General features: G+C 43.8%; 1 protein-coding gene across 1 annotated transcript in view; it reads right to left on the bottom strand.

The window, feature by feature from the left end:
* Positions 1–17595, bottom strand: part of LOC126283310 (transcriptional regulatory protein AlgP-like) — a 113635-nt gene extending 96040 nt beyond the window's left edge. The window contains exons 1-2 of the mRNA XM_049982265.1: positions 17586–17595; positions 10400–10680 (exon numbers count right to left, since the gene is read on the bottom strand). Of these exons, the coding sequence (XP_049838222.1) occupies positions 10400–10680; positions 17586–17595 (291 nt within the window). The remainder of the gene's footprint in view (positions 1–10399; positions 10681–17585) is intronic.
* Between the last annotated feature and the right edge of the window lie 1491 nt (positions 17596–19086).

Genomic DNA, 19086 nt, shown 5'->3' on the forward strand with positions numbered 1-19086 from the left:
GGGTAGCTCAGGCGGCACCGGCACTGCAGCTCAGCGTGTTCGATCAGGGGGTTCGTTGCCCTCTGTAATAAAAAAAACTGAGTGAATGGATCAACGATGAATTTGAGCAAGCTTCATGGGACATCCATCCCGACCAAATACAGCGACCAATGACGAACAAAATGAGTTTAAAAAAAAGTTAAGTCGGCAGAGCGCATGAACTCGAAGGGCAAAAGTCCCCAGTTCGAGCCTCGGTCGGGCACACAGATTTAATCAGCCAGGAAGTTTCAACATAACACTGTTTGTGGATTTTAGCGTTAAGCACTACATCATCAACAATCCGTCGATTCCAGCCTCCTGCTGTCGAGAAAGTGCTTTGGTTTTGCTTGATTTGCCTCGAACTTGTTGCCCAGGTTTCTTTTGCTACTGAGAGTCACACTAAAATACGTGACTGTGGCACATGTGCCTTCCCACGTTGCTGGTAGTGCTCTGAGTTTCTATGCTTTGAACTTTTATGTTATGAATCAGCCTGGGGAATGTACTGGCTCTTTAAAAAGTAAAATAAAATAACTGAAATACTAGTATTTACATATTTGTCATACGAGGTTGTATAAGATTTGTGACGGCAAAATCTAATTTCAATATGTTCTGAAATGCCTATTTCGTTTGTAATTAATTCCATTATATTTCTGGACGTCATAAAAATATTGGTCGCTGATATCACATACTTCCACGACAACACAAGAAAAAAATAATAATGTAAGATCGGATTTGAACAGGGAGTGAAAAAACTGAAACTGTGATTTCAGCTGCTATTGTTCCAACTCGCTTGGTACAATGCCATGTGTGTGAACTGATGCAGCAGCGTCAAAATTTTGAGTGTCATTTTCCTGGAATCTATTGAGTTTTGGCACCTACGATAAAATAGGTGTCCCTTTATTTCCACCCTTCTTTCACGAAGCGAAGTTTTGACTGTGTCAGAAAGTGACCTACGCATTGTGGATCCCCCTTGTAAGACATAGTTTCAGGAAACTGCTGATGTAACGCCACGCCCGCACATGGAAGACGCAGATCTTGCAGTATTTCCGCGCCAGAAATATAGCTTCGCCAATCCTTACGGGCCACAAATGTCTGTCTTGAGAAACTAGCACATTATCGTATATAGTATAATAACAAAGTCCTGTATCCCTCAGGCCTACCGTGTTGATATTTAGGCTTGTTAAAGTAAGATTAAACTGTACTGATTCCGTGGAAACTGACGTGTTTCATCTTCTGTAATTTACTTTCTTATACTCTCTTATTTACAGTCTTCCTGAAATTATATCATTGCAGTTTTAGTGTGCTATTTGGAGATTGGTTCGCTTCGGCATGACAGCATTTGGTGTCGAACACCCCACTGCGACCTCCAGTTATTAAAGTGTTTAAAACGAAGTGATCTTCAGTTACACGTATTTGTTAGCTATGTAAGGGTGATATAGTACTTACGAAAGAAATTATTTAGGTTTCATTTCGAAATATTTAATTTATCCCTTCAACCTCATTTCATCTAAATTCGTTGCTATACCAGTGCTTTACTTTTTCAAGTTATTTCAAGTTATGTAAGCAGTGAAGTGTCTAATCCGCCGGCATATTTGTCCTTCCGGTTTTACCCTGTTTATGTGACCCTCAAATTGTTAATTAAGCAAGAGTCTATGAGCAATTTCATTAGGTGACAAGCTGAAAGAGGCAGGATCTATGATAAAAGCGTTATTAAACCTTTCAAACAGTGTCCAAGATTAAATGAAATTACAAGAAGTGTTATCCACTGAATCAGATCCGGCAAAAAGAGGTATAATATTTACTTAGTAGCCAATTTTAACTATCGCTCAAATGGCTCTGAGCACTATGGGACTTAACATCTGTGCTCATCAGTCCCCTAGAACTTAGAACTACTTAAACCTAACTAACCTAAGGACATCTCACACTTCCATGTCCGAGGCAGCATTCGAACCTGCGACCGTATCGATCACGCGGCTCCAGACTGAAGTGCCTAGAACCGCACGGCCACACCGGCCGGCCAAACTATTAGATCCTCTACAATTCTCATATCTATGTCACGATAGCCTAGAAGGTTTCTTAGTGTGAAACGACCGGGAAATAAACTACGAACAGAACGTGCCAGCTGCAAGGTACTGTATTGACGTTTTGTTCCATGCTTACCAATGACAACTTTGGTTTCTCTCTGTCCTAAGCTGTCTAAAAATTGAAAAGGTCATGCATTTATTGAAAGAATCACCGGCAGTTATACTGTAAACGTTGTGAGTAGGCGATACTTTTCGTCTCTTTGGTTTTTATAGAATGAATCACAGTGTTGCTGAAGATGACATATCCATTACATTACTGTGGGCGCTTATTGTCTTTTGTTTCACATTCTCATCACAACTGGTTCTCCTTCCATGTTATCGGAAGTTGGAATCGGACTTTCCCGGCAAAGATTCATTTATTTAATTATCTTCTCGGCTGTTGAGCAATTTCACGGACATTGCGAAAAATTTCTGTACAAGGTAGGTTTTGTGATTTGAAACTATACGTCATTTACAGCTTCTGAAATTTGATCGCAAAACGCTAAAATCCACAAACAGTGTTACGTTGAAACTTCCTTGCAGATTAAAACTATGTGCCGGACCGAGGCTCGAACTCGGGACTTTGCCCTTCGCGTGCAAGCTCTCTGGCGACTTACTTTTTTTTAAACTCATTTTGTTCGTCATTGGTCGCTGTATTTGGTCGGGGTCGATGTCCCATGAAGCTTGCTCAAATTCATCGCTGATCCATTCACTCAGTTTTTTATTACAGAGGGCAACTAGCTGAGCTACAGTGCCGGCGCCGAGTGAACTACCCAAGCACAAGGACCGTCCTCACAGCTTCAATTCTACCAGTATCTCGTCTCCTACCTTCCAAACTTCGCAGTGATACGTTGTCTTTTCATTTATGTTATTATTTATTAGAGGTGGTGCTAAAACAATCATTTGTAAGGAAAACTGTTTTCAACTACATAATGAATGTTATTCACTCATAACGTTGAAAGCGTCTGGTAATGTTATAAAGGCGAAATTCTTCTGGTGAATGAGTTTTTTAGTTTACAGTTCGCTTAAAGTAGAAAACCAAAAATACCTAGGACAGCTACTGAAAAGGAGAACCGACTGAATAATTTTCTTTGCGCTTTATTTATGATGTTCGAGTTGTAGTCCGTGCATCAGGATATTATTTGCGACTACGGTTTAGACTCAAATCAAATAAAGATCACTGGTCTATATTTCTGCTCCCAGTCAATGCAGTGGCAACCGGCGAAAACGTGTCTTCGAAGGATTGGCTTCCCAAATGCTAGCCGGCTTAAGCAACATATCGGAGGAACAAACGTATTCCGCCTGCCGCTAGTCTATTGGAGAACTGGCAATATTATAGAATACGTTTGGCAAGTGACTGTTGATTTACTTCTAGAGTGATTCAAAACGATACTGAAAAATTCACTCGATATTTTCTTGTCATTTAGATTAAATATTCTGAATTATTCGAATTTTACGGGGTATAGAGGAAGCAAATTTACGTTTTTGGATCCATGGATCCAATAAGCTTCTCGTAACAGAAACTGCAGCTTAGTTCGCCATTTACACTCCTAGAAATGGAAAAGAGAACACATTGACACCGGTGTGTCAGACCCACCATACTTGCTCCGGACACTGCGAGAGGGCTGTACAAGCAATGATCACACGCACGGCACAGCGGACACACCAGGAACCGCGGTGTTGGCCGTCGAATGGCGCTAGCTGCGCAGCATTTGTGCACCGCCGCCGTCAGTGTCAGCCAGATTGCCGTGGCATACGGAGCTCCATCGCAGTCTTTAACACTGGTAGCATGCCGCGACAGCGTGGACGTGAACCGTATGTGCAGTTGACGGACTTTGAGCGAGGGCGTATAGAGGGCATGCGGGAGGCCGGGTGGACGTACCGCCGAATTGCTCAACACGTGGGGCGTGAGGTCTCCACAGTACATCGATGTTGTCGCCAGTGGTCGGCGGAAGGTGCACGTGCCCGTCGACCTGGGACCGGACCGTAGCGACGCACGGATGCACGCCAAGACCGTAGGATCCTACGCAGTGCCGTAGGGGACAGCACCGCCACTTCCCAGCAAATTAGGGACACTGTTGCTCCTGGGGTATCGGCGAGGACCATTCGCAACCGTCTCCATGAAGCTGGGCTACGGTCCCGCACACCGTTAGGCCGTCTTCCGCTCACGCCCCATCATCGTGCAGCCCGCCTCCAGTGGTGTCGCGACAGGCGTGAATGGAGGGACGAATGGAGACGTGTCGTCTTCAGCGATGAGAGTCGCTTCTGCCTTGGTGCCAATGATGGTCGTATGCGTGTTTGGCGCCGTGCAGGTGAGCGCCACAATCAGGACTGCATACGACCGAGGCACACAGGGCCAACACCCGGCATCATGGTGTGGGGAGCGATGTCCTACACTGGCCGTACACCTCTGGTGATCGTCGAGGGGACACTGAATAGTGCACGGTACATCCAAACCGTCATCGAACCCATCGTTCTACCATTCCTAGACCGGCAAGGGAACTTGCTGTTCCAACAGGACAATGCACGTCCGCATGTATCCCGTGCCACCCAACGTGCTCTAGGAGGTGTAAGTCAACTACCCTGGCCAGCAAGATCTCCGGAACTGTCCCCCATTGAGCATGTTTGGGACTGGATGAAGCGTCGTCTCACGCGGTCTGCACGTCCAGCACGAACGCTGGTCCAACTGAGGCACCAGGTGGAAATGGCATGGCAAGCCGTTCCACAGGACTACATCCAGCATCTCTACGATCGTCTCCATGGGAGAATAGCAGCCTGCATTGCTGCGAAAGGTGGATATACACTGTACTAGTGCCGACATTGTGCATGCTCTGTTGCCTGTGTCTATGTGCCTGTGGTTCTGTCAGTGTGATCATGTGATGTATCTGACCCCAGGAATGTGTCAATAAAGTTTCCCCTTCCTGGGACAATGAATTCACGGTGTTCTTATTTCAATTTCCAGGAGTGTACATTGCGTATTGGAAATCCTATTTTCGTCCATTCTCTTTAAGTGGCTATACCACCTAAGCCTTGATGTTTCTGTCCTGCACTCTTTCCTTATTTCCCTTACCCTTTGATTACTTATCCTATCTCTCCTTGTTACTCCTATTCCTGAGCAACTCCATTTCACATGCCTGCAATTTGCTTACATCTCTTTTCTTTTTTACCTATGTTGCAGATGCGAAGGTCAGTATTGCTGTGCAATAACTTCTATATATTACTTCTTTGCTTTTTTGTGGGATGTTTTTTCACCAAACCAGGCTCCTAACACTTTGCAGAAATGCTTCTGTCTGTCTGCTACGTTCACTGATCTCACTCTCATTTCCTCCATCATACTTCCCAAGTACTTAACACTTCCCACCTTTAATTGACACTTTCCACCTTCCTCAGTTGTTCACCTTCAATCCTTATTCCGCTGGTTGGTCTATCTTTCATTCTAGTTGTTTACATTAAATTTCATTCCAGTACTGTCTCACACTTTCTTCCCAAGCATCCAGCCGTTCCTGAATCTTCCCTGTGTCGTCATATCATCAACTCGCCTGCAAACACCATTGCTTTTATCTTGTCTTCTCCAGTTTTTTCTGGCACCTCAGTCATTATCTAATCAAAGATATAAATGAAGAGGAGAGGTAATAGAGCACTGCCCTGTTTCACACCACTTGTTTGCAGGAGCCAAACCCTCCTTTCATTTCCCAGTTTCAAACAACTCACACTTCCACAGCACCTCATCCAAAAAGGAATAAAGCAAAACTTTTTTGAATGTTGAAAAGAAAATTTGGAAGCGCCTTTCCATTAGTCCAATTTATAGGTCGTTCCGATTAACAAGGCATAGATTCAAACGAGATTGCATTGCCTTTTATGCGATTGTCGCTTGAAATTCTATGGGTACGCTGTTTTTAGATGAGCAACACGCGAGTGTGGTGTTAGTCCAGTGAAATGTTTACGGGTGTGTTTTGCGTTCTAGAGGGAACGCTATCTGTCACAGGTCGCTACGACAGCAGTAATTTCCTCTGCAGGTAAACACGTAGAATAGGCCAATGTGCGCCGTACTCTCGATTAGCATTCGTAATCCAACTCGTTAATGTTAGCTCCCAGATCATTGCATATTTAATAGTGCCCTCGGTGCCATGAAAGCCTCGTGGCAATTGGTCGCACGGAAGTTCTCGTTCCAGCGTGCAAGCGGATCATAACACGGAAAGCAGAGTGCGAAGCCATAAACACGTTAAGCGTGGGAGGGGGAAACAAACACAATCTGCATCGTTAATAACGGCCCGTAACGACTGCGAAACCCGCTGGGACGTCTCAAATGTAGCCCGAAATACGATCGCGGGGCACAGGACGCGACTAATAATTTTTTCACGACGCACGCAGTTCTAGTGACGGATTTACGGTGAGGGCACAGACACGGGGATTTAGCAGCAGCTGTGCGACTGCGGCTACTCCGGATTGGCTCTCAGAGTTACTGCTCAATAAACTGGCAGGTGCGAGAGCGGGTAGTGGGCTGACCTCACAGAGAGCGACACGTGACTGCGCCCCGTATGGAGTGTGCTCGTATATCTCAGAAGAGGTGAGGCAAGCATGAGAAATAACCCGGACCTATATCCTACAAAAATTTGGGTGCAGCACTTGCTGTGAACTCAACGCAGGATTCAGAATAGGAAGTCTCCTTTCCCTTCTAGGGGACTGCATCTGTTAACTTTTTGAGTCTGTTCCCGACCTGTCTCTAGGCACCTATCTCATACCTCTTCCCCATACAGTCTCACACAGAAGCAGAACCTAGAAAAATCTTCTCAAATAAGAAGGGGGGGGGGGGGTGAGGGATTGGAAGTCAAACGGGCCAGCTGGGAGCAGAAGAGGAGTAATGGAGCAACCTATGTATCACCCCAAGTACCGTTATCCAAGATAGCGGCCGTCACCCCAGGGAGGGCATCACCCCAAGATGGCGGACGTGATGCAATTACGTGACGTCACTTGATGTTAGCTGATGACGCTATTGGTTGGTTGGTTGGTTGGGGAAGACCAGACAGCGACGTCAACGGTCTCATCGGATTAGGGAAGGACGGGGAAGGAAGTCGGCCGTGCCCTTTCGAAGGAACCATCCAGGAATTTGCCTGGAGCGATTTAGGGAAATCACGGAAAACCTAAATCATGATAGCCGGACGCGGGATTGAACCGTCGTCCTCCCGAATGCGAGTCCAGTGTGCTAACCACTCCGCCACCCCGCTCGGTGATGACGCTATTGACATCACAGTAGGTCAATTGTGCTATCTCTACTAATCTAAGAAAATGGAGGGAAATAAAGGGCACTTGTGCTACCTCCACTAACCTAAGTCACCTGACCCAATGTTACCTGGCAATAAAAAGGCACCCTTCATTGATTGGTGTTGTTACAACTGCCAAAAACCAATTTTGTGGGAAGAAATGCACTTGCTATTGGTGTTTATGATGCAGTTTCACGTTTTAATGATTATGTGCAAAGCAGGAAATATTTTTTCGAGGAAATGGGAACTAAGCCTGGAGTGAACTGCTTCAAAGCTTTGTATGGGACAGATAGAGAGCGTGTAGTGAAAGCAGATAAATCCTTTTTGGAGGCCATATAATCAGGAAGAGAGCATCATAGGAATGTGAAAAATGATGCAATTTCACATGTAAAAAAGGATTTATTTTCTGCATTTTCAGCTTCTCACGACGTAATGAATAGTCCATTAAATTTCGGGCATGCAGACGCGCAAATAAAATTTCCCCCAATGAAATTTCGGCAGCGTATCGTCTAGCCATCCTCAGAGTGAGTCACAAGACTGACGATTAGTTTTTTTTCTTTATTGTTATTTCAACACCTTAAACAAAAGGTGGACCGGCAGCGGCAATATTACGCCGCTCTTCGGCCACAGATAGAACAAATAGACACAAGGAAGACACAGAAAGATAAAACATAATGGTGAACAATAAACAGTAGACACCTAATTAAAACACATGGAGCCGTTCACAGGTTGAGCATAATGAAAACTAACATTCAGCAATTGTACACGCACACTGATGACTGAAACGACACACGTGAACGATGGAGAGTGGGCGGTGAAAACACTAAAGCACTAATATGACGGCACACACAAAGAACCAATGGCGAAGACCTCCAGCACGCGAATGTTCACTTGACATGTGCGAGTCCTGGGACATGGAGGGAGAGGGGAGGGTGTAGATGCCTGTGGCAGACGAGATGGGAGGAGAGGAAAGAAGGTATGGGGGTAGTGGAAGCCCAGGGGGAGGAGGGAGGGAGGAAGGGAGGAGGGAGCAAAAAGGAGAGAGAGGGTGCCCTAAGGAAACATAGGTTGTGGAAGGGGAGGATCAAAGTTGATAGAAGGGGTAGATGGAGGGGATGAGAGCATCATCAGGGAGGGGGAGTTGGTGGAAGCCACCTAGGGCGAGGGTATGGAGAGTGGAGAGATGGAGAGCAGGTGGGACATGGAAATATAAGTGTGGCAGTGGACAGGGGTGGGAGAGGATGAGAGAGAGAAACGGGTGAGGGGGATCAAGTTTATGGGAAGTGTAGAGGATCCATATGCATACAAGGAAACGGAGAAGGTGCGGGAATGGAATAAGGTCATATAGGATCTGCATGGGGCGGGGGAGACAGGTACGATAGGTGAGGTGGAGCGCGTGGCATTCTAGGATTTGAAGGGATTTGTAAACGGTAGGAGGGGCAGAGATCCAGGCAGGGTGGACATAGCAAAGGAGAGGGCGGATGAGGGATTTATAGGTGTGGAGAGTGTTGGAGGGGTCCAGACCCCATGTGCGGCCAGAAAGGAGGTTGAGGAGACGATGTCGGACGACATGTGTACAGTTTACAGGGGCTGAGGAAAGGTTTCGTTGAGGAGGAAGGCATTCCACATGGTTGGTTGTGAGGGTGTGCAGGAGAAGGTTCTTGTTTGCTGGAAGGGAGCGGATGTTATTGAAGAAGATAGAGTACTGTCACACCATGACAGGAATATAGACAAGGGTGTCAAGACGGGAGAAGGTGAAGTGGCTTCAGTTATGGGAGTAGGTGTGATGGTGGAAGACGGACCAGGCAGTGAGGGATATCTGCTGGAGGGTGTGGGGGCCCTGGAACAGGTGGACGTTCTGGAGGACAAACCTGATGATGTCCTCGGCAGTGGGAGGGGGGGGGGGGGTATGAAGGGAGTTGCCACAAGGTGTGGGAGCATCCAGGGGGCAGACGAGGACGGTGAGTTCAGGAGTGGTGGGGGGGGGGGGGGTCGGGCCTTGCACTTCTGGGAGTAGGTAGCATGCAGGAGGTTGCAGATGTTGCAGGAAGGAGGGGACTGGAAGTTGGGACACTGCTGGAGGAAGTGAGCCTGTTTGCAGTGCACGCAGACAGGGGCCTCGCGGCACTCAGATGTTGTATTGCATTGTTTGCATTGTATCATAGGCACCTCTCTCAGAGGAGGGGAACGGGAGGCGTCGACTTTCTACTGGCGATGGAACAAGAGGGCACCCTCCTTCAGTAGCAGGTTAATGGAAGGGGCTTGTTTGGAGAACATCCGCATAAGGTGGATGGGTCTGGCTGGTTTGAAAATCTGGCATACCGCACGTAAATCAAGGTTCCAGGAAAGTGCTGGCAGGAGAGCAGGGTGAGGTTCTGGGCCTTGAGGAGTGAGGGCTCAGGGTGGGACAGGAGGTATTTGTAGGAGGAGGAAGAGGAGGTGGTAGAGAGACAGACAGGGAGACATCCATGGCATCCAAGGGAGTGGGAGAAGGAAGAGGCTAGGATATTTTGGGAGCGGAAGAGGTGGGGGTACCACTGGGACATTTAACTGCTACAGAAAGATGAGATGGGGTGTGGGGGATGGAAGCAAGAGGGAGATGGCGGGAGTTGGCAGGTCCCGTTGTGGGCACTGGTGCTGGTGCTGGTGATGGCGATGGTGAAGGTGACGGTGAAGGCAATGGAGAAGGCGATGGCGATGGAGGCAGTTGTGCATTGGCCGTTGCAACAGGGTGAGGGAATGGACGGAAGGGATCAGAGGAGGAGGCTAAGGGGGAAGGAGCCGAGGGTGGGGCAATGAAGAGTGCAGGAGAGAGAAGGGTGAGAAGCCAAGGGATCGAATGAGGGGGTGGTGATTGGGCACACCACGTAATCATGGTGGCAGCGGCGGACAATGAGATATAGATGACGTTGGTGGAGGTGGAAGTGGTGGTGGAGGTAGTCATGATTACAATGAGAAAACAAGGAAAGGTACAGGACAGGACGGGACAAAACAAAAGAAGAAAACAAGGAACTCACGAAGACGGACGAAGTCGGACGAAGACAGACAAAGACTGACGAAACGCAGGCTGGAGCCATAGCCCCACTCCGCTGCCGCCAGCGGGATGCGACCACAAAGCTGCTTGGCTGTTGGGCTGCTGGCTGGACCGCTGGCTGGCTGGCTGGACTGCTGGCTGGCAGGCTGGACTGCTGGCTGACTGGCCGTCTGGACCACTGGCTGGCTGGCTGTCTGGACCACTGGTTGGCTGGCTGGCTGGACCGCTGGCTGGCTGGCTGGCTGGCTGGACCGCTGGCTGGCTGACTGGCTGGCTGGTTGGCTGGATCGCTGACTGGCTGGTCCTGGAACATGTATCACTTCCATAAGTGGCTATGCCGTTATCGAAGGGCGGTACTCTTTCGAGGTACCGCCAGAGATGTGACGACAAGATGCTAAGAGCGACCTTATATGCTCCCCTGCGGCGGTACTGCGCATGCGGGGAACAGATGCTGGTCGGCGGCAGAGAAATACGTTTAGACATGTGCCGCCTGTGGCGAAGGCGTACGTACATTCAATTCGCTTATCGATGGATGATCGGCGGCGACGACACCATGACGACTTCTCTGCAGTTTCATTACCCCAAGAGTCGAATTCCATGCGTTGTCTAAATTAAAACCATTATCTCTATTTCTTAAATTATTAGCTAAGCTAATCTCTATTGCTTCCTTGAAGACAGATTCCCAAAAAGAAGAGGTGGCTTTTAAAATCTTCGCCAGCCGGGGTGGCCGAGCGATTCTAGGCGCTACGGTTTGGAACAGCGCGACCGCTACGGTCGCAGGTTCGAATCCTGCCTCGAGCATGGATGTGTGTGATGTCCTTAGATTAGTTAGGCTTAAGTAGTTCTAAGTTCTAGGGGACTGATCACCTCAGAAGTTAAGTCCCATAGTTCACAGAGCAATTTGAAATTTTGTTAAAATATTCACATCACTGTAATTCATGGAATGCCCTGTATTAATACAATGTTCGGCCACAGTTGACTTGTCTGGCTGTAATGCTCCACACACCTCTATGACCTATGTACGACTATTCACAATTTCCGCAAGGAATCTGATACACACCAACTTTATGAAGCTGTAAATCGTCCTTCACAGAGCCGAGTGAAGCTGTAATTTTCCTGGGGGGCCGTAAGATCACGTTAACACAGTGTTTCTTAAGAATACGGGCTATCTTCGAGGAAAGAACACCCACATACGGCAAAAATGCACTAGATCTGAAGGAATTCCTATCTTCTTCTCCGTCACATATCTGTATTTTAGGGTTTGAATCGAATGCTCTACGCATTTGTTATGGGGAAAGTCCATTCGATTTAAAAATGCTCTTGAGGTATGTGAGCTCTTATTGCAAATTGTCATTATCGGATATACAGTGCGCCCGATGCACTAAGGTCTTAAGGATACCTATGGTCTGTGAAGGGTGATGGCAGCTACTGGAATGAAGATATAGATTTGTCTGTGTTGGTTTGCGATATACGGCATGTCCTACTGTGCCATCACCTTTACGGCGAACAACAACATCCAAAAAGGGGAGGCATCCGTCTTTTTTCATTTCCATAGTAAATTTAATTCAAGCATGGATGGAATTCAAATGCTCAAGAAATCGATGTAATTCATCCATCCAATGGGGCCATATCACGAATGTGTCGTCCACGTACCTCCAGAAGACCGTTGGTTTAAAACCTGCTTAGTCCAGTGCCTTGTCCTCGAAGTCTTCCATGAATAAATTAGCTAGCAGCGGGTAGAGGGGACTTCCCCTTGGCAACACCATCAATTTGCTCATAAAATTCACCATTAAACTGAGAATAAGATGATAAAAACACATGTTCAAATTAGGCTGTAATGTTCTTATCAAAATGTTGAACAATAAGAGATAAATGAGTCCTTTAAAGCTACCTTGGTGTATAATGATACCATGTCAAAACTAACAAGCACATCCGTACTATTTAGTCTGGCGTTGCTAAGTCTCTGAATTAAATCCATAGAATTACGAATGTGGTGACTACATTTTCCTACCAACGGTTTTAATAAGGAAGGACAATATTTGGCAGAAAAATACGTTGTTGAACCACAAACTTGGCTCAATATTTGGAAGAAAAACGCGTTGGTGAACTAAATATTTGAGATGAATATCTCTGGACATAAGTCATTATTTAAACAATTATAGGCACTACCACCATAAAATGTGTTCAACATCATCTTGTAAAATGTTCGTGAATTTTACTCTAAAAGCTTACTCCTCCTGCTTAAGGGGGTTAGTATGGTGTTGCTGTTCAATTCGAATATAATTTATTTATATTTGTTATCTATCTACATCATTAGTTTCGTGTACCGTCACAAGAGTCTTAGATATCAATTATTTATTTAAACAATTAGATCCAAGTGTCTTCACCATCGTCTCTGAAAATGTGCGCGAATTTTGCCCTACGAGCTTACTCCTACAGTTGAGGGGAGTTAGTATTGTTTTTCCTCCACTAGTTCCACCTTAGCGGAGGCGGAGGCGGAGGCGTCGTGATATCAAGTGGTACGCGATCTGCTATCCACCAATAAGCGCCTATTCGTATTGGTCCTAGTGTCACAGATCTGTGCAATCGCTGTCCTACCACACACAAGGTAGAACATAGATTTACTTTTGGTCACGAAGTGACTGGCACTGGCTTTAAAAAAAAATTGCTTTGCTAACTCGATCAGCTGAGACTTTCTTTTCGATTGATATACTATTGCTCCACTTTCCTCCAACTTTCCAAGGGCAAAGTGAAATACAATTGCATGGTTGTTAGACCACAACGTTCACTAAATTGCAGGTAAAGGGGGCGATAGGGATCACTCGCCTTCCACCAATGCGTATTGGAAGTGTCTGCGCCTGCCACGGTATCGCGAATTATTTGCCAATATTTGTTAATGTCAATGAAATTCACCAACGACCGTGTAACTTAAGATATTACTTTATTTTATTTTTAAGGCTACCAGTTTCAGGTTTTCACTATGCCATCTTGAGGCCCATATGTATCTCTCCAAATAAACGAAAATGTCATATAGGGCCATAAATCTCTGGACGTCGTGAATTCAGTCGGTACACTAGTGCTTCATTCGAAGACTTGATTGCAACTCAGTCAAGTCTACGTATGAAGCATTAGTGTACCGACTGAATTCACAACATCCAGAGATTTATGGCCCTATATGACATTTTCGTTTATTTGGAGAGATACATATGGGGCCTGAATATGACAAAGTGAAATGCTGAAACTGGTAGCCTTCTTCTTCAATCACTTTCTCGTGTGTGGAACTATGGTCTTATAAACTTGCTTTCACTGTAATCTACGCATCCTACTGCACAATTCTAAATGTTGTTGGTAATAAATATGGAAATAAATTAATAATAGGCAGATTACAGTTGAGTGGTGAGAGCAGAAAAAATTGTCTCACCTCGTAGTAGTCGTTCCGTTGTTAATAAGGCGATGTGTAACAGTGAAAATATAGTTTGGAATCTCAATGTCGTTATTGACTTTGTAGAAAAATGACTCTTCAAAATAATATCGTACTTCATAGGAAAAAATCTAAGTGATGGCAGGTTCTAAATTAGATCTTGCGATATGCAGTGAAACGAAATCAGTGTCGGCTGATCAATAGCATCACCATATTCAGACGTCCGACTTGAATCGAGCACTCAGACATTAATTTTTGGAAAAATGTTTAGAAAAACGAATTTAAGTTTTCCGTCGTTTTCGTAAAAGACATCAACAAATGCCAGGATAGTTTCTACTACAATGCCACGGTTGATTACTTGTCCTGTCCTTCCAAACTTGACCAGTAAGTACATAGATTTTTGACTTTTGTAAACATCAGTCCGGATCACAATAAATCTTTATTTTTAACGCGACAATAGGGTCAGGAATTTCCTTAAGTTGACTGTAGGAGTGTCTTTGTAGAAAGAAACAAATCTATTAAAACTTTACGCATGATGCAACATTTTTTCACGCGTATCAGTGTCTATATCGTCATATCACCCAATCTGCGTGTCACACAGTGATACAATTTTGTACATTTAGCAACATATGTGGATATGCTCTGAAAACTGTGCGAATAGAATAAGTAGCAAAGAAATAATCAATTCAAACGTCATCCCAATGCGGCAGTTTTTTACAGATTTTTCTGTTCATGACGTCATATCTCCTGAACTATGTGTTGTACCATGATATAATTTCGTAGGTGAACTAAGCGGTATATATGAATCTTTTCTGCGAAATGTATTGCCAAAACTGTTTGTTGCACAGATAATAAATTTAAGCGTCATGCGCAATGCTGCAGTTCTTCACCCATCTCATCGTTTATGAATTCGTATCTCCTGAATTATAATAGGTAGGTGCTTGAAATCGGTGCAGTGGTTTAGGAGGAGATGTGAAACACACACACACATAGATTCATAATTTTTATTACATATATACTGACCCTACGACTTATCTTAGAAGAAAGATTAAGGAAAGGCAAACCTACGTTTGGAGACTGATGACCTCAGCAATTAAGTCCCAATAGCGCTCAGAGTCATTTGAACCATTTAAGCCAAGCCTACGTTTCTAGTATTTGTTGTCTTAGAGAAAGCTTTTGACAATGTTGACTGGAATACTCTCTTTCGAATTCTGAAGGTGGCAGGAGTAAAATACAGGGAACGAAAGGCTATTTACAATTTGTACAGAAACCAGATGGCAGTTATAAGAGTCTAGGGACATGAAAGGGAAGCAGTGGTTGGGAAGGGAGTGAGACAGGGTTGTAGCCTATCCCCGATGGTATTCAATCTGTATACTGAGCAAGCAGTATGGGAAACAAAAGAAAAGTTCGGAGTAGGTATTAAAATCCATGGAGAAGAAATAAAAACTTTGAGGTTCGCCGATGACATTGTAATTCTGTCAGAGACAGCAAAGGACTTGGAAGAGCAGTTGAACGGAATGGACAGTGTCTTGAAAGGTGGGTATAAGATGAACATCAACAAAAGCAAAATGAGGATAATGGAATGTAGTCGAATTAAGCCAGGTGATGTTGAGGGAATCAGATTAAGAAATGAGACACTTAAAGCAGTAAAGGAGTTTTGCTATTTGGGGAGCAAAATAACTCATGATGGTCGAAGTAGAGAGGATATGAAATGTAGTCTGGCAATGGCAAGGAAAGCGTTTATGAAGAAGAGAAATTTGTTAACATCGAGTGTTTCTGAAAGTATTTGTACGGAGTGTAGCCATGTATGGAAGTGAAACATGGACGATAAATAGTTAAGACAAGAAGAGAATAGAAGCTTTCGAATTGTGGTGCTACAGAAGAATGCTGAAGATTAGATGGGTAGATCACATAACTAATGAGAAGGTATTGAATAGAATTGGGGAGAAGAGGAGTTTGTGGCACAACTTGACTAGAAGAAGGGATCGGTTGGTAGGACATGTTCTGAGGCATCAAGGGATCAACAATTTAGTGCTGGAGGGAAGTGTGGAGGGTGAAAATCGTAGAGGGAGACCAAGAGATGAATACACTAAGCAGATTCAGAAGGATTTAGGCTGCAGTAGGTACTGGGAGATGAAAGAGCTTGCACAGGATAGAGTAGCATGGAGAGCTGCATCAAACCAGTCTCAGGACTGAAGACCACAACATATATATATATATATATATATATATATATATATATATATATATATATATATATATATATATATATATATATATATATACCACGTGGCACTCCAGTAGGTACATAAAAATATGTGTATTCAAACGCATCGTTGTGCCAGAATTTCAAAACAATTAGAGAACAACTTTAATAGATTTACGGTTTTGAGCAAACGAACATTTATATTTTTGTTTATACAGAAGATTCCGGTATCAGTATCAAAAATAAAAAAAATAAATTAAATTTACTGTGGTGGGGCTGATTTTTGCACAGACATAAAGTATGATCGCTGTTGTCCACAAGAAAGTCAAAAATTATTAGACATATTAATGCCGTTGCTCCAAGTGGATGATGAAAGCTACTAGCTACCTTACCCGAAACATTGGTATATATAGTACGACAGCCTGGTCAGATAGCCCCAAAATTTTTATTTAACACGCTTTTAGTACTCTGTACATGCTATTGTACCATAACTCTGCATTCTGGACTTCCATGTGAGGTATGATCATTGGGCATTACAATTTTAAAGAACGTTTTGTATTTGAAAACATAAACTACAGACACATACATACGGCCAGGGTCCTTTATGTGAATTGACGTACCTCTGTTGATTAGTCGTCACTGACATTAATGAAAATGTCGTATCGTCCCATTTTCGAAAGTTGTATGTGTACAGAATACATAATTACCTGCAAGCAATATATTAACAGCTCTGCGGAATGTTCAAACTAATAGATACAAATTCTACTATGCATAATTTGTTTAGCCCGACGTTATCTCTTAAACATACAAAGTTAGATTAATTACCTTAAATTAATTTTAAAATTACCATCAAATAGCTTACATTCATGTAATTCGAGTTTTCATTACAACGACAATCATTAATAGAAGTTTAACCTCGCTTTAAGTTGAGAGGAAAGACATAGAAGTTTAAAAACGGAAAGAACTGAACGCTGACCTCCTAAAGCAAAACGGAAAAAGTATCATTTATGTATTTCCACTTTCCTTGTGCCGAAATCTGGCGTTATTAAATTGTCGTTGCGACAGCGGGAAAAGCGTATAGCGTCCTGAGAGAGCTACAGATTAATTCAACTGGCGCGCAAATTTAATAACAGACGAAGACGAATGGAAAATGATATATATTAGCATAGGTGCCTCCGTGAGTTGTTGGTGCACGTAATAAATTTACAAATTCTGTGTAATTTTATTCAGCAGAGATATTGTCATTCATTCGTGTACTAATAAATGCGTTCACATTAAAATATCTTGAAGCTATTACTACGAATCGAAGAAAACAAGTCAACTACCGAAATGGATTATCGAAGTTTTATGATTAGAACTCTTCATACCAATTCTGTTTTGTATTTTCAGCGTAGTGTTTTCCTTTCATAGCTGTTGACACGAATCCCAGGATGGTTGCTAACAACAGGGCATGACGATCACTTAGTAATTTCAAAGCGGCATCTTATACTCTTACAGATTTGTTATTATTGAATTGTGTGTTCCTCACAGTTCGATTCCTCTCCCTCTTAATGTCCCTTGCAGCGTTAATTTCAATTCTCACCATGCGCCATCTTTGTTTACTAGCGATTCCAAGGGGCCGCTGTGTGCTGTGCACGGTGGGCATGGGCAGGGGGAGGGGGGGGGGGGGGGAGGTTGACGGGAAGCCCGTCACCGGCGGTTCTCGACCCTATGTCTAGTGTGGACGTGGTCTCGATAAGGTTACTGGCTTTGGGTCTGAATACAGGTGTCTGATTCAAGACGTTATGGAAGCTCTATCAGTTCTGTTTCCTCTATTTTAAGGGTGTGGAAGCAAGACTGTGTCTCGGTACCAGTAGCTATTTGTCGGAGTGTGCATCATTCAAAGTAAGACCTATCAAGCAAGACTGTGTCCTGATACCGGTAGCTATTCGTCACAGTGTGCATCAATCAAATTAAGACCTATCATACACCTTTGTTCAGCGGTAGTTGACATTCACATTCCGCTAAAGCGGTGATCCTGTAACCCAGCCATATTGCCGAAGTTATTCGTCGTGACTACTGTTGACTGTTCCTATCAGACGCTTTAGTTTTCTGTTCCGTTTCTTCCGCTGTGTGCTGTAGGTTTCATTTCAGTGTTAATATTCAGTCCAGTGTATTAGAAATTAATTCTTGCTGTCTTGTGATTGAGTCCTTGGTTTGTTTGAATCGATAACCAGCACGTCCCATACTACTCACGACGCACATGAAGCAACCAAGATAAATGTGACTTAAATTTGCATTTGTGTAATTTGTTTATCCAATTTTCTGAGATTTTTGTTAAGTAGTTAAATGACTATTTTATACTTTAAATTATGTAAAACTTGTCCCGCCTGTGAAACGGGGTTTTGACATGCGATGTTTTTCTTTTTTTTTTTTTTGAAGTTCTGGTCAATTAATGAATTTAGTACTTTGTGGAGGTCAATCTTACCCTTTCTTTACCTCCCTCAGCTTTATGGAGGGGTTTTAATCCCTCAAGCAGGCTTTAGACCACCACTGGTCCATTAGAATTCCTTTGATCTTAGGATAGTTTTATATAGCTCTACAAAGTAACTTATTGTGGTCGAGTTTATTACGTTGGTTTTACACGGACAATGTGATCCCAAAGTGATAGTTTTAAGAATAATTTGTAACCCCTTTTATACACTGAATTGTTCAGGGTGAATCAGAGTTGTGTTAGAATCCTGTTTATATATATTTATAATATCTTTAAATTTATTGTGCTATTTCCATGATTTAAAGTATATGCCCCTTTTAATGTGTGCTAGATTTATCCTGTCTCATGTAGTGTTTAAGTAAGCCCACTGAAATATCACTCTCAAATTAAACCAACTGATCCGGCTACCTGTAACACGTGAATTTGCTTAGTTCTTCGTATTCTACGATTTATCTCGTCGAAAATGTTTCAGTGCTATAATGTATTCAAATTAGAACCGAGATTTTTTCCGGTTCAATCGTTTATTCCCTAATTTTCGTGGAATTTAAAATCTCTAAATTTGCAAGCCTTAATCTGTTTGTGTAAATTGTTGTCAGTGTAGCTGTGACCT

This window comes from Schistocerca gregaria, chromosome 1 (assembly GCF_023897955.1).
Source record: "Schistocerca gregaria isolate iqSchGreg1 chromosome 1, iqSchGreg1.2, whole genome shotgun sequence".
NCBI lineage: Eukaryota > Metazoa > Arthropoda > Insecta > Orthoptera > Acrididae > Schistocerca > Schistocerca gregaria.